Here is an 11,068-nt window from a genome sequence, read left to right on the forward strand (position 1 = left end):
TTCCTCCCTTCCTCCCTTCCTCTCTCTCCCTCCCTCCCTCCCTCTCTCTCTCTTTCCTTCCTTCCTTCTTTGAACACGTGTGTCCTTAGCAGCAAGATTCACCATAGCCAAGTCGTGGAGACAATCCAGATATCCATCCTCGGGTGAATGGCTAAACACAACGAGGTCCGTGCACATGATGGAATATTTTTCAACCAGAAAAATGAATGAAGTTCTGATACATGATATAATGTGGATGAACCCCGAAAACATGCTGAGCGATAAAAGCCAGACACAAAAGGCTGTATGATTCCATCGATACGAAATGTTCAAAATAGGCAAATCCAGAGACACAGAAAGTGGATGAGTGGTTGCCAGGGGGTGGGAGGGGGGATGGGGATTGATCGTGAGTGGCCAAAGGGACGGGGTTTCCTTTGGCAGGGATAGAAATGTTCTGGAAATAGATGGTGGTGATGGTGTGTAACACTGAATAGCTGGGCACAGTGGCTCACCCCTGTCATCCCAGCACTCTGAGAGGCTGAGGCAGGAGGACTGCTGGAGCCCAGGAGTTCGAGACCAATCTGGGAAACAAACGGAGAGCTTGCCTCTACAAAAAATTAGGCCGGGTACGGTGGCTCATGCCTGTAATCCCAGCACTTTGGGAGGCCGAGGTGGGTGGATCGGGAGTTCCAGACCAGCCTGGCCAACATGGTGAAACCCCGTCTCTACTAGAAATACAAAAATGAGCCAGGTGTGGTGGTGCGTGCCTGTAATCCCAGCTCCTGGGGAGGCTGAGGCAGGAGAACCGTTTGAACCCAGGAGGCGGAGGTTGCAGTGAGCCAAGATCATGCCACTGCACTCCAGTCTGGGTGACAGAGCAAAACTCGGTCTCAGGAAAATAAATATTAAATGAACACATAAATAAAAATAATTAGCTGGGTGTGGCGGTGCACACTTGTGGTCCCAGCTACTTGGATTCCTTAAGCCCGGGAGGCTGAGGCTGCTATGATCCGGCCATTGAAGTCCAGCCTGGGCAACGGAGTGAGAGCAAATCAAAGCAAAGGAAACATGAATGGACCACCTGCTACGTTGTGAAGTATCCCGAACACTTTCAAATGGTGAATTTAATGTGAATTTCACCTCAATAAAAGCAGATCCAGGGCTGGGCACGTGGCTCACACCTGCAATCCTAGCACTTTGGGAGACTGAGGTTGCCAGATCACCTGAGGTCAGAAGTTCAAGGCCAATATGATGAAACCCCATCTCTACTAAAAGCATACAAAAATTAGCCAGGCGTGGTGGCAGGCACCTGTAATCCCAGCTACTTGGGAGGCTGAGGCAGGAGAGTCTCTTGAACCTGGGAGGCGGAGGTTGCAGTGAGCTGAGATCATGCCACTGCACTCCAGCCTGGGCAGTGACAGAGGAAGAGTCCTCAAAAAAAAAACAAACAAACACACACACACACACACACAAAACCAAACCTAGACTCAGGTGACAAGATGTGCCTGCACGCCAGCGGCTCCTGCCAGCTCCAGCCCCTCCTCCCCACTCCGATGATAGAGTTCTCTGCCTGTCCGTTGCTCGTCGCCCCCACCAGCTTCTGAGACTGTCCCAGGGGGTGCAGGTGAGGGGCCCAGGACTCAGCCCCTGCCCCACCTCAGCCTCCCCGTGTGTCCTTGTGCCAACTCCCTCCCAGGCCTGGGCCTCAGTTTCCCCTTCTGAATCATGGGCCCCTCCGCCCTCTTTGGCCAGGAATTCAGTCTCCAAGAAGGTGACCGGGGATGACAGTGCTGGTTCCCTCAGCAGCCAGGTTGGGGAAAAATCAAGAAGCCCAAGAAAGAAGTGGTTTTTCTCCACACGTTTACTTTTAAAAAATAATCGTACAAAACAATGATTTCTTAAGGCGTATCAGAAATGCTGAGTCCCAGGCCGGGCCCTGCCCCAGCCAGAGCGGCGACTCCACAGCTGGGGGCTTGTCCAGCTGCCCCTTTTAGTGCTTTTCTCCAGGACACGGAGCTTCTGGAAGCACAGCAGTCCCTGTGTGTCCCCTTCGGCTGACCTCTGTCCCCAGGCATGGCGTGATGCTGCTCGTCTCGAATCCTTCACTGTTCAGCTGCGAGCCCAGTGTTTTCATTTTGCATGTTAGGTGTCTGGTCTTGCCTGTCCTACCCTGAACCCGGGTTCCCCGAGGCCATGTAACACTCAGGCAGCTCTGATGCCCCTGGGTACTTGGAAGAACTCCCAGGAAATCCAAGCCTGCGCCAGGGATCTCTGGCTTTCAAAGTCTTCAAAGGCTGGAGCGGCTGCCCCTGCCACCCACAGACCCCACAGAGTGTGACAACCTGCTTTCTTTCCTGAACGCCTCATTCCTGGGTCCTTTCACCCACTGGACCTCACTGTGTGGCCTCAACTCAGAGGCCCTTGCCCTCTGAACCCCCAATTTTACAATAAATGGAGTAGATTCCAAACGTCATTCAGCTCTGTCCTTCTCTGACTTTTCTTCCTCATTCGTCTGCCTGCTGAGCTCCTATTCATACTTCAAAGCCTCAGCTAAAAATCCCCCCTCTGGAAGGAAGACTTCTCTGCTTCCTGTCTGGACTCTCCCAGCTGCAGGTCTCTTCTTCTGGTTCCATGACGTTGGAACTGTCTGTGGCTCTGCATATTCCAGACTGAAGGTTCCTGGAGGGCTCCAGCGCTGCCCACAGGCTGGGAAGACAGGTTATTAAACAGTGTCTCGGATGTTGCCCTGGGAAGTCAGTGCCTTGCAAGGGCAGCGGTCCAGATAAGTCAGATTCCAGCCTGGCTCTTCCTCTGTTCCCTGTGACATCGGAAAGGCCCCGCCTCACTCCGAGACTTGGTTTCCCCAACTTTGATGTAGTTGGGAAGGTCAGTGCTTGGTCCAGCCGCTCCCTGCAGTCACGGTGGCTGAAAGCAAGTGTGCACCCTCGTTCCTTGAGGTGTCCCCGTGCCGTTCAGCAAGTCGTGCAGCGCGGCCTCATGGCCTCCGAGGGTGGGTTTGGATCCTCCTGAGAGAAATGTTCCCATTAAGCCTTGGGGGATACTGGAAACAGAAATTCAGAAACACCGCCCCATCCAGCCATCTCCTAACTCCCACCCTTGGCCAGGGAAGAGGCCATCGCGGGTGGTGCCTAGGGCAGACACCACCGCGACTTGGGTGGGAGGAGGGCTCTGGAGCTAAGCGTGTAGTATCTCCCGGTGCCCACAAGGGGGCTGGTTCTGGGAATCCTGTGGACACCAAAATCCACAGATGCTCAGGTCCCCATATAAAATGGCATAATATCTGCAGATAATCTAAGCCCATCCTCCTGTGTGCTTTATTTTTATTTCATTTTGTCTTATTTTTTGAGACAGAGTCTCACTCTGTCGCCCAGGCTGGAGTGCAGTGCGGCGCGATCTTGGCTCACCGCAATCTCCACCTCCCGGTTCAAGCGATTCTCCTGCCTCAGCCTCCTGAGTAGCTGGGATCACAGGTGTGCACCACCACGCCTGGCTAATTTTTGTATTTTTAGTAGAGATGGGGTTTTGCCATGTTGGCCAGGCTGGTCTCGAACTCCTGACCCCAGGTGATCTGCCCACCTTGGCCTCCCAAACTGCTGGGATGACAGGTGGGAGCCACCGTGCCTGGCCAATTTTTATGTATTTTAAGAGATGGAGGCTGAGCGAGGTGGCTCATGCCTTTGATCCCAGCACTTTGGGAGGCCAAGGCGGGTGAGTCGCCTGGGGTCAGGAGTTCGAGACCAGCCTGACCAACATGGTGAAACCTCGTCTCTACTAAAAATACAAAAACTAGCCAGGGGGGTGGCGTGTGCCTGTCATCCCAGCTACTCAGGAGGCTGAGGCAGGAGAATCCCTTGAACCCGGCAGGTGGAGTTTGCAGTGCGTCAAGATCGCGCCACTGCACTCCAGCCTGGGTGACAAGAGCAAAACTCCACCTCAAAACAAACAAACAAAAAATTAGCGGGATGTGGTGGCTTGCGCGCCTGCAGCCCCAGCTATTCAAGAGGCTGAGCCGAGAGGATCAATTAAGCCCCAGGAGGTTGAGGCTGCAGAGAGCTATGACTGCGCCACTGCACGCCAGCCTGGGTGACAGAGCCAGACCCTGGCTTAAAAAACAAAAAAACCTATCTGCTGTATGTCTCCCACCCCACGGAGGCTCCCAGGGCCCAGGGAGGCATGGTGCCTCTCAGATCCCTGAACTCACCTCGGAGTACAGGGGTGGCGGGCGGTAGCGGAACTCTTGGAAGTAGGCGAAGAACGGGCCTTCCAGGCTCACGTCGGGGTCCTGCGGGAGCGGGAAGGGGCTCTGCCCCAAGGCTGCCGCCTCAGTGTCGGCTACCACCTCCGAGTACTCAGGAGGAGCTGGAATGGAGAGACAGGGTGGGTGAGGCTGGCAGAGGACAGCCCTGCTCCAAGGGACCAGGGGCCGGGAGCCGGCTTGTGCCAGCTCTGGGGCTGGGATTCCGGGGGATTGACAGTGACAGAGTTGACCTGGTATCCGCCTCTCCGTGTACCCACCCACCCCCTGCATGCCAGCAGGGCGGGAGCTTACCCTCAGGCCGCTCCGGCAAGGCCCCCAGACCCCAGTCCAGCAGGAAGCTGGCGTGGCTGCCCACGCTGGAGGAGCGGCTGCCGAAGGGGTGCAAGGGGATGGTGCCGATCACCAGTGGCAGCTCCAGCAGTAGCTTGGATGTGCCGGGGATGTCCACGCAGACCTGGAGGAAGGAACCATCATAAGGGAGGGCGCCCGGGCAGCCTCGCCGACCCCCACCTCCCTCCTATGCCTGGGGAGATGGTGGCCCCATGTACCCACAATCTGAGGGATACGGGGTGGATGCAGGATGTCCTACCTTGAGCGCGTAGTCCACGTGGAGAACGCGGCAGTGCAGGATGGAAGGACCCACCGGCGGTATCTGCAGCGCCCGGCCCTGCCACAGCGCCCGCTGCCCCGGGCCCACCGGCTCGCCCGCGAGGCTGGCCACCACCGCCTGTTTCTGCTTTCGGGCGCCTCGGGCCATGAACGTCTGCGTCTGCACCACGGCCGCCCGAGGCAGCACAGGACACGTGGAGCTGTTGTCGATCTCGGCAAAGACGGGGATGACCTCTCCTGCAGCGAGGGGCAGCGGGGCCTCAGTTTCCCCTCCTGCAGCCCCGACGCCAGCCCCTGTCCCGACCCAGTCCGGTCTGCCTGCTACCTGGCGTGTAGCCCTTGCGGTCGATCTTGGCTGAAAGCGAGACGAGGCCGCGGTTACGGTACCAGGATCGGGCGACCTTTTCCTGAGCCCCCGCTTGAGGTGCCTGTCAGTGTAGAGGAAAGTGACATGGATGAGTCATTTTGTGCAAACCAGAGACACCGTGCAACTTCCAAACCACTCCCAGCTGAGAGAGGACTTTGGGCAGGGCTTGGTTTCTTTTTAACAATCCAGAAATTATCTATAAAACAGAGCCAGGGATACAACCCATCTTATAAAGCCAGAAGTGAAATGTACAAGCCAAGTGTTTGGTGTGTCATTCGTGTTTGGTAAGCTCTAGCTCTGGTCTCTTTCACAGAAGAGGCATCTGAGGCTCAGAAAGGGCAAGACACTTGCCCAGAGTCACACAGCAAATGGGGGCAGATCCCAGTGGATTCCACACCCATTCCCACACCTGCCTGCCTCCCGGCCAGGGCCCACCTATGACCCCCCAACTTCTCAGTCGGTGTCACCCAGCAGCCAGGCCCCGCCCTACAATACTCCCATCCTACCTCCCAGGGTGGCCACTCACCAGCAGCGCGGGCGTGTTGATGTCTACCGGCTCGATGACAGTGAACACCTTCCTTGCCCTGCGTGCTGGGATCCAGGGCCGGTGCAGGGTGGCCTTGATACAGTAACGGACACTGCCGTGTTTGCCCTCGAAGGATGTCACCAGGGTCCTGGGGTGGAGGGAAGGGAACTTCAGGGGGCGAGACACAGAGACACGCAGGCAGGGAGAAGGCGACACACACAGACACTCCGGGGGTCTCCCAGGGGAGAGTCTTGGGGCTCAGTGGTGCCCAGATATCCAGTATGGGAGGAAAGAATCTGGAGGGGGCGGCAGGCTTAGGGACTCCCCCGCAACCCTGTACCCCAGAGGACTTACGGGGGCAGCTGGAAGCTGAACAGGAACTCATGGCGCCCGGGAGGCAGGGTCGTGGTCTCTCCGGTGTCTGCAGGTAGGAGCAAAAGGAGGTGACTGAGCGGTTGCGCTGGGGTCCCAGGGCTGACCGGGGTACCACCGTCCGGGTGATGGGAAGCACACAACCGGTGCACCGAGCGGGGGCCCCCGATCCGTACCTGGCGCCAGAAGCGTGGCGCGGTGGCTCACGACCTCCACGCGCTCGCTGTAGCTCTGCGTGTAAGCCGTGCTCGAGCCCGCGCTGCGCGACTCGGTCCAGTGCACGTGGGCGCGGCCCCGCGCGCGCAGCCTCAGGGCACCCACACGCATGGCGCTCGCCAGCTCCAGCAGCACCCGGCCTGCCACGGTCTGTCCGCCGCTGAACACGGGCTCGGCGCCCGTGGTCGCGCCGTCCAACTGCACCGAGAACGCTTTCACCTTGTCGAATAGCATCGCGTCCGGGCTGCGAACCCAAGACACGCGGAACCTGGCCTCGAACCCGCGACCCGGCAGCTCACGGAGCCGACGCTGCAGCCTCAGAACGCAAACTCGCCCTCAACGCGCAGGCGCGCTCGTCAACTGGACTAGAACAGCCAGGCGCCTTGCGTCGGCGCCACTTTTATACGGCAGGGTGAGGGGCGGGGCCACCGCCTCTCACCCCGCCCCCAGGAGGGACTCCACCAATAGCGCGACAAGGGGCGTGGCTCCGCCCAGGCGTGGAGCAAAATAACAAACGCCCCTGCTCACCACCGGCTGCCCCCTGCCCTCGCGGACCCTGGGGGGAAATTGAGGCCCTGAGGCGGCCAGAGGTGGTCTCTCGCGGACTCCCGGAGCAGAGAGGGGAAACTGACGTCCAGAGGCAGGGCCCAGATCTGAGGTCACCCAGCAGAGCCTTCAGTCTCTAGGCTTAATCGCTCACCAGCCGCCCCTGGTAGACGTGACTCGAGGCATGTCCGGCCGGATTTGGGGCAGGGGGCCCTCGCCCCCGTTGAGGGCCCGAGAGCCTATGACTGTTCCCGGCCTGTTTCCCCCGGTATGCAAAGGGGGACGAGGAGGAGGTGGGTGGGACCGACCGCCGTCCACACCGGTGCCTGCCGCACCCTCCGCTGATTCAAGCCCGGCTCAGCTGCTGGTCCTGGGCAAATAACAACCTCTTGGAACCTCAGTTTCCCCCTCTCTAGAGCCGGGAGAAAATAAAAATCAGTCCTGACTTGAGAAGGTTGTGCAGGGATCATCGTGCAGCCCCAGCTGGACCCCTCCAAGAGCCTCGCTCCCGGGTCATCGCCCTGCTCCGGACACACCGTCACTCAGTCGCGCCTCGGTGCATCTGCCCGGGCGGCACCTACGACCTGACGTTCTTTCCCGTTTTCAGCCTCTGGCAAACCCGACCTTCCCCCAAGCCCTTGTGCCTGCTCCAGGCATCCTCAGCCCCCGCCCCTCCACGGAGCCGAGTGCAAGGGACGCTTGGGCGCCCGCAGGTCAACGGCTGCGGGGTGCCCTCGGGACGGCGTGACCTCTCGCTGGGCTTCAGTTCCCAGCGATTCTTCTGCCTTAGCCCCCGGAGCAGCTGGGCTAATTTAAAAAGAAAAGCCGCGCGGAGTTTTCTCCGGCGGAGCGGCCTCTGCGCCGCCTGTGGGACGCTGGCGCCCTCTTGTGGCAGCGGAATGCGCTGCCGCTGAACCCATCCCCTGCCCCGAGTGTCTTCTTCTGCACCTGGCTCAGGAGACACCAGGCCTCCAGCACCTCGGTGAGGGGTGTGGGTGTGGGGGGGGGGCGGTTATAAACAAACACGGGCACTCGCAGCCCGTGATGAGGGTCAGAACAGGAACGAAGGGGCTGGAGGCACAGTGATCAGCCTGGAAGGCTGCCTAGCTTTGCAGTTGAAAGCCAGGGACCTTGTGCCAGGTCTCAGGGGACCCTGGACGGGAGAGAGTAGGCTGTTAAGTCCGGGGGGGAAGCGGATGAGGTAACCCTGAAGGGACTACTAAGCCAGCGCCTTCCTCAATTCATTTCACAGATGGACCCCAGAGGCCCAGAGAGGGGCAGGCCCCTGCCCGAGGTCACACAGCAGCCCCACTGGCCTCACCTCTCCAGGATCTTTTTTTTTTTTCTTAAACGTTTACAAAATTTTAATTTTTTTTTTTTTTTTTGAGACAGGATCTCACTCTGTCACCTGTACTGGAGTGCAGTGGCACCATCTCAACTCACTGCAACCTCTGCCTCCCGGGCTGAAGTGATCCTCTCATCTCAGCCTCGGGAGTAGCTGGGACTACAGGTGTGCACCACCACGCCCAGCTAATTTTTGTAGAGACGGGGTTTCGCCATGTTGTCCAGGCTGGTCTGGAATTCTTGTGCTCAAGTGATCTGCCCGCCTCAGCCTCCCAAAGTGCTGGGATTACAGGTGTGAGCCGCTGCACCCGGCCAAAAATTTAATTAAATTAATTAATTAATTTTTTTTTTTGAGACAGGGTCTCACCCTGACACCCCCGCTGTAATGCGGTGGTGTGATCTCGGCTCACTGAATGTCAGCCTCCCGGTTCCAGCGATCTTCTGCCTTAACCCCCTGAGTAGCTGGGCTAATTGAAAAATCAGCCTGGCTAATTTTTGTATATTTAGTCGAGATGGGTTTCACCATGTTGACCAGCCTGGTCTTGAACTCCTGATCTCAGGTGATCCTCCTGCCTCGGCCTCCCAAAGTGCTGGGATTGCAGGCGTGAAACACTGTGCCCAGCCAATTTTTATGTATTTTAAGAGATGGGAGCCTGGCACGGTGGCTCACCCCTCAGTGTTTTAAGGAAGTTGCCGTTGAGTGTCTGGGGCGGCCTTCAGGTGAAAGCGGCCCCAATAGTTCTCTGGGCCGCTGGGGAAGGGAAGCGCCTCCTGGGCCCCTTCCTGCTCTGCCCCACCGCACTTGTTCCTCTGTTTCCACTGCTGGGGAGGGGAGGGTCTCCCGCATCTGTGGCTCTTGTGTCCCTAAAGCTTCCATTGCCTACAGCGCTGGGAAAAATGCCTCCCTCCTGGCCCATTTTACAGTCGGGTATAGTGAGGTCTAGCTTGGCCAGGAGAGGCTGACGCCCTCCTGCAGCCACACGGTAGGGTGCAAGGGTATAGACTGCCTCCTTCTGTGGCCCCTGGCTGGCTGGTGACCGGCTGTGTAGCCTAGGGGCACTTGGGATGCAAGAAGGACTGAGGTTGGGGCAGAGTAGGGATCTCCCCAAGACCCAGACTCCCCGGAGAATGTGACCCCCACTTCATCTCCCGCCTCTGGGATGCACTTCCTCCTCCTCACCGCGAAATACCACCAGACCGCCAACCCTACCTCGATGCAGACCCTGCGGGATAAACTGAGTTGGGGCCCAGGGAAACACGTGAGTTGGCAGCCTTCTTCGAGAATTAGGGACTCCAGGTCTGGGATCAACGGGGACCCCGGGGTCCACCTGGGAGATCTCCCACTCTATTTCCCAGGGGCTCCCTGGACTCTAATAAGAGGGTCCCCCTGCTTTGAAAGGGGTCTCCCCACCGCACAGCCTCTAAGCAGAGGGCGTCTGGCTCCAGAGAGGGGAACGCCCAGACCCTGGGTAGACGTTTCCGGTTATTGGGGGTCCTGACCGGGGCTGGGCGAGTGTCCAGGCTGGCGTGCAGTGATGCGATCTCAGCCCACTGCAGCCTCTACCTCCCAGGCTCGAGCGATCTTCCCACTTCAGCCTGTAGCTGGGACTCCAGGCGCGCGCCACCAGCCTGGCTAATTTTTGTATTTTTTGGAGACATGGGGTTTCGCCATGTCGCCCAGGCTAGTCTTGAACTCCTGGCCTGCGGGAGGGTCTGAACCCCGGGAAGGGGGTTCCTACTCCTTGAAAAAGGATCACCCGATCGCAGAGGTTCTAAGTGGAAGGGCTTCCGGCCCTGGAGAGGGTCCCAGCCGAAGGTGTCTGCTCTGCAGCGGGGACCGCGCGGAGTGTCTCACCTCGGAGCAGCAGCTGCCGCCGCCGCAGGTAGGTCTCGGCGGCCGCGTAGTCGCTGGACACGGCGTTGACGCCCACGCTGCGACCCTCCAGCCAGTGGGTGACCGCTCCGCCGCGCGCCTTCACCTCGAGCGCTCGCACCCGCAGCGGCGCCGCCACGTCCAGCAGCACCCGGCCGCACAGCCGCTCCCCGCTGCGGTAGGCGCCGCCCGGGCCCCGCGCCAGCTCCAGCGCGAAGCTGCGCACGCCCCCAGGGCGCATGGCGCGCGGCGGGGACTGTGCGCCCGGCGGGGGCCACAGCCTGGACACGCGGCGGGAAGGCGCACGGCGGGGGCGCGCCTGCAGGTCCCCTGGGTCTCCGCAGTCCCCCTTCGCGGCCCCGGGAGCCCCCGAAGCTTTCTCCCGGGTCCCCGGGGAACTTGGGCCGGCGCTGGTGGCCCAGGGCGGGCGCGTCGTCGGGGAACTTCCTGGTCCTCTGCGTCTGCCCCCGTGACGCGCCGTAGACTTTGCCATCCTCGGAGCTGGGCGGGTCCTGTTTTCTGTAGGGTCGGCGCTGATGACTCAGAGGCAGGCAGGGGCGGGGATGGCCGGGGAGGCACCGAGGAGGCCTCGGAGCTCAGTCCTGTGGTCTCATTCCCCCCACCCGGCACCGCCTCAGTCTCCCCTTCAGTGTCACTTCCTGCCTTGTCCCCCTAACACAAACACCTCGGGTCCCCCTCTTCGCCTCCGCACTGGGCTGTTCCGCCGCCAGATCCGTTCTCCCACCCATGCCGCGCACACCCAAATGTCACTTCCTCCGAGTCCCCTTGCCACCTCTGGCCTTGTTTACTTTCTTTCTTTCTCTTTTTTTTTTTTATACACAGTCTGGCTCTGTCGCCCAGGCTGGGGACAGTGGCGTGATCCGGGCTCACTGCAACCTCCGCCTCCTGGGTTCAAGTAATTCTCCTGCCTCAGCCACCCAAGTTCCTGACGACAGG

General features: G+C 59.5%; 1 protein-coding gene across 2 annotated transcripts; it reads right to left on the reverse strand.

The window, feature by feature from the left end:
• Positions 1–1,810: 1,810 nt before the first annotated feature.
• ARRDC2 (arrestin domain containing 2) lies at positions 1,811–10,804 on the reverse strand. 2 transcript variants are annotated; one of them, XM_032267811.1, is made up of 8 exons: positions 10,094–10,804; positions 6,115–6,181; positions 5,761–5,908; positions 5,193–5,295; positions 4,848–5,104; positions 4,550–4,712; positions 4,202–4,359; positions 1,811–3,005 (listed from the first exon to the last, which is right to left on the reverse strand). In XM_032267811.1, exons 1-8 carry the CDS (start codon positions 10,602–10,604, stop codon positions 2,952–2,954), a joined length of 1,461 nt encoding a protein of 486 aa, XP_032123702.1. In that variant the 5' UTR covers positions 10,605–10,804; the 3' UTR covers positions 1,811–2,951. The 2 variants fall into 2 exon arrangements, with proteins under 2 accessions (XP_032123702.1, XP_032123703.1); XM_032267812.1 differs by lacking the exon at positions 10,094–10,804 and adding an exon at positions 6,309–8,270.
• Positions 10,805–11,068: the final 264 nt, after the last annotated feature.

The sequence above is a fragment of the Sapajus apella genome, unplaced genomic scaffold (genome assembly GCF_009761245.1).
Source record: "Sapajus apella isolate SASKATOON/1434 unplaced genomic scaffold, GSC_monkey_1.0 scaffold173, whole genome shotgun sequence".
Taxonomy (NCBI): Eukaryota; Metazoa; Chordata; class Mammalia; order Primates; family Cebidae; genus Sapajus; species Sapajus apella.

Coding starts and splice junctions, on each gene's coding strand:
- ARRDC2 (XM_032267811.1), bottom strand. CDS start 10,604: ATGGCAAAGTCTACGGCGCGTCACGGGGGCAGACGCAGAGGACCAGGA. Junction 5,105..5,192: donor CCGCAAGGGCTACACGCCAG/GTAGCAGGCAGA, acceptor CCCTCGCTGCAG/GAGAGGTCATCCCCGTCTTT. Junction 4,713..4,847: donor ACGTGGACTACGCGCTCAAG/GTAGGACATCCT, acceptor TCCTTCCTCCAG/GTCTGCGTGGACATCCCCGG.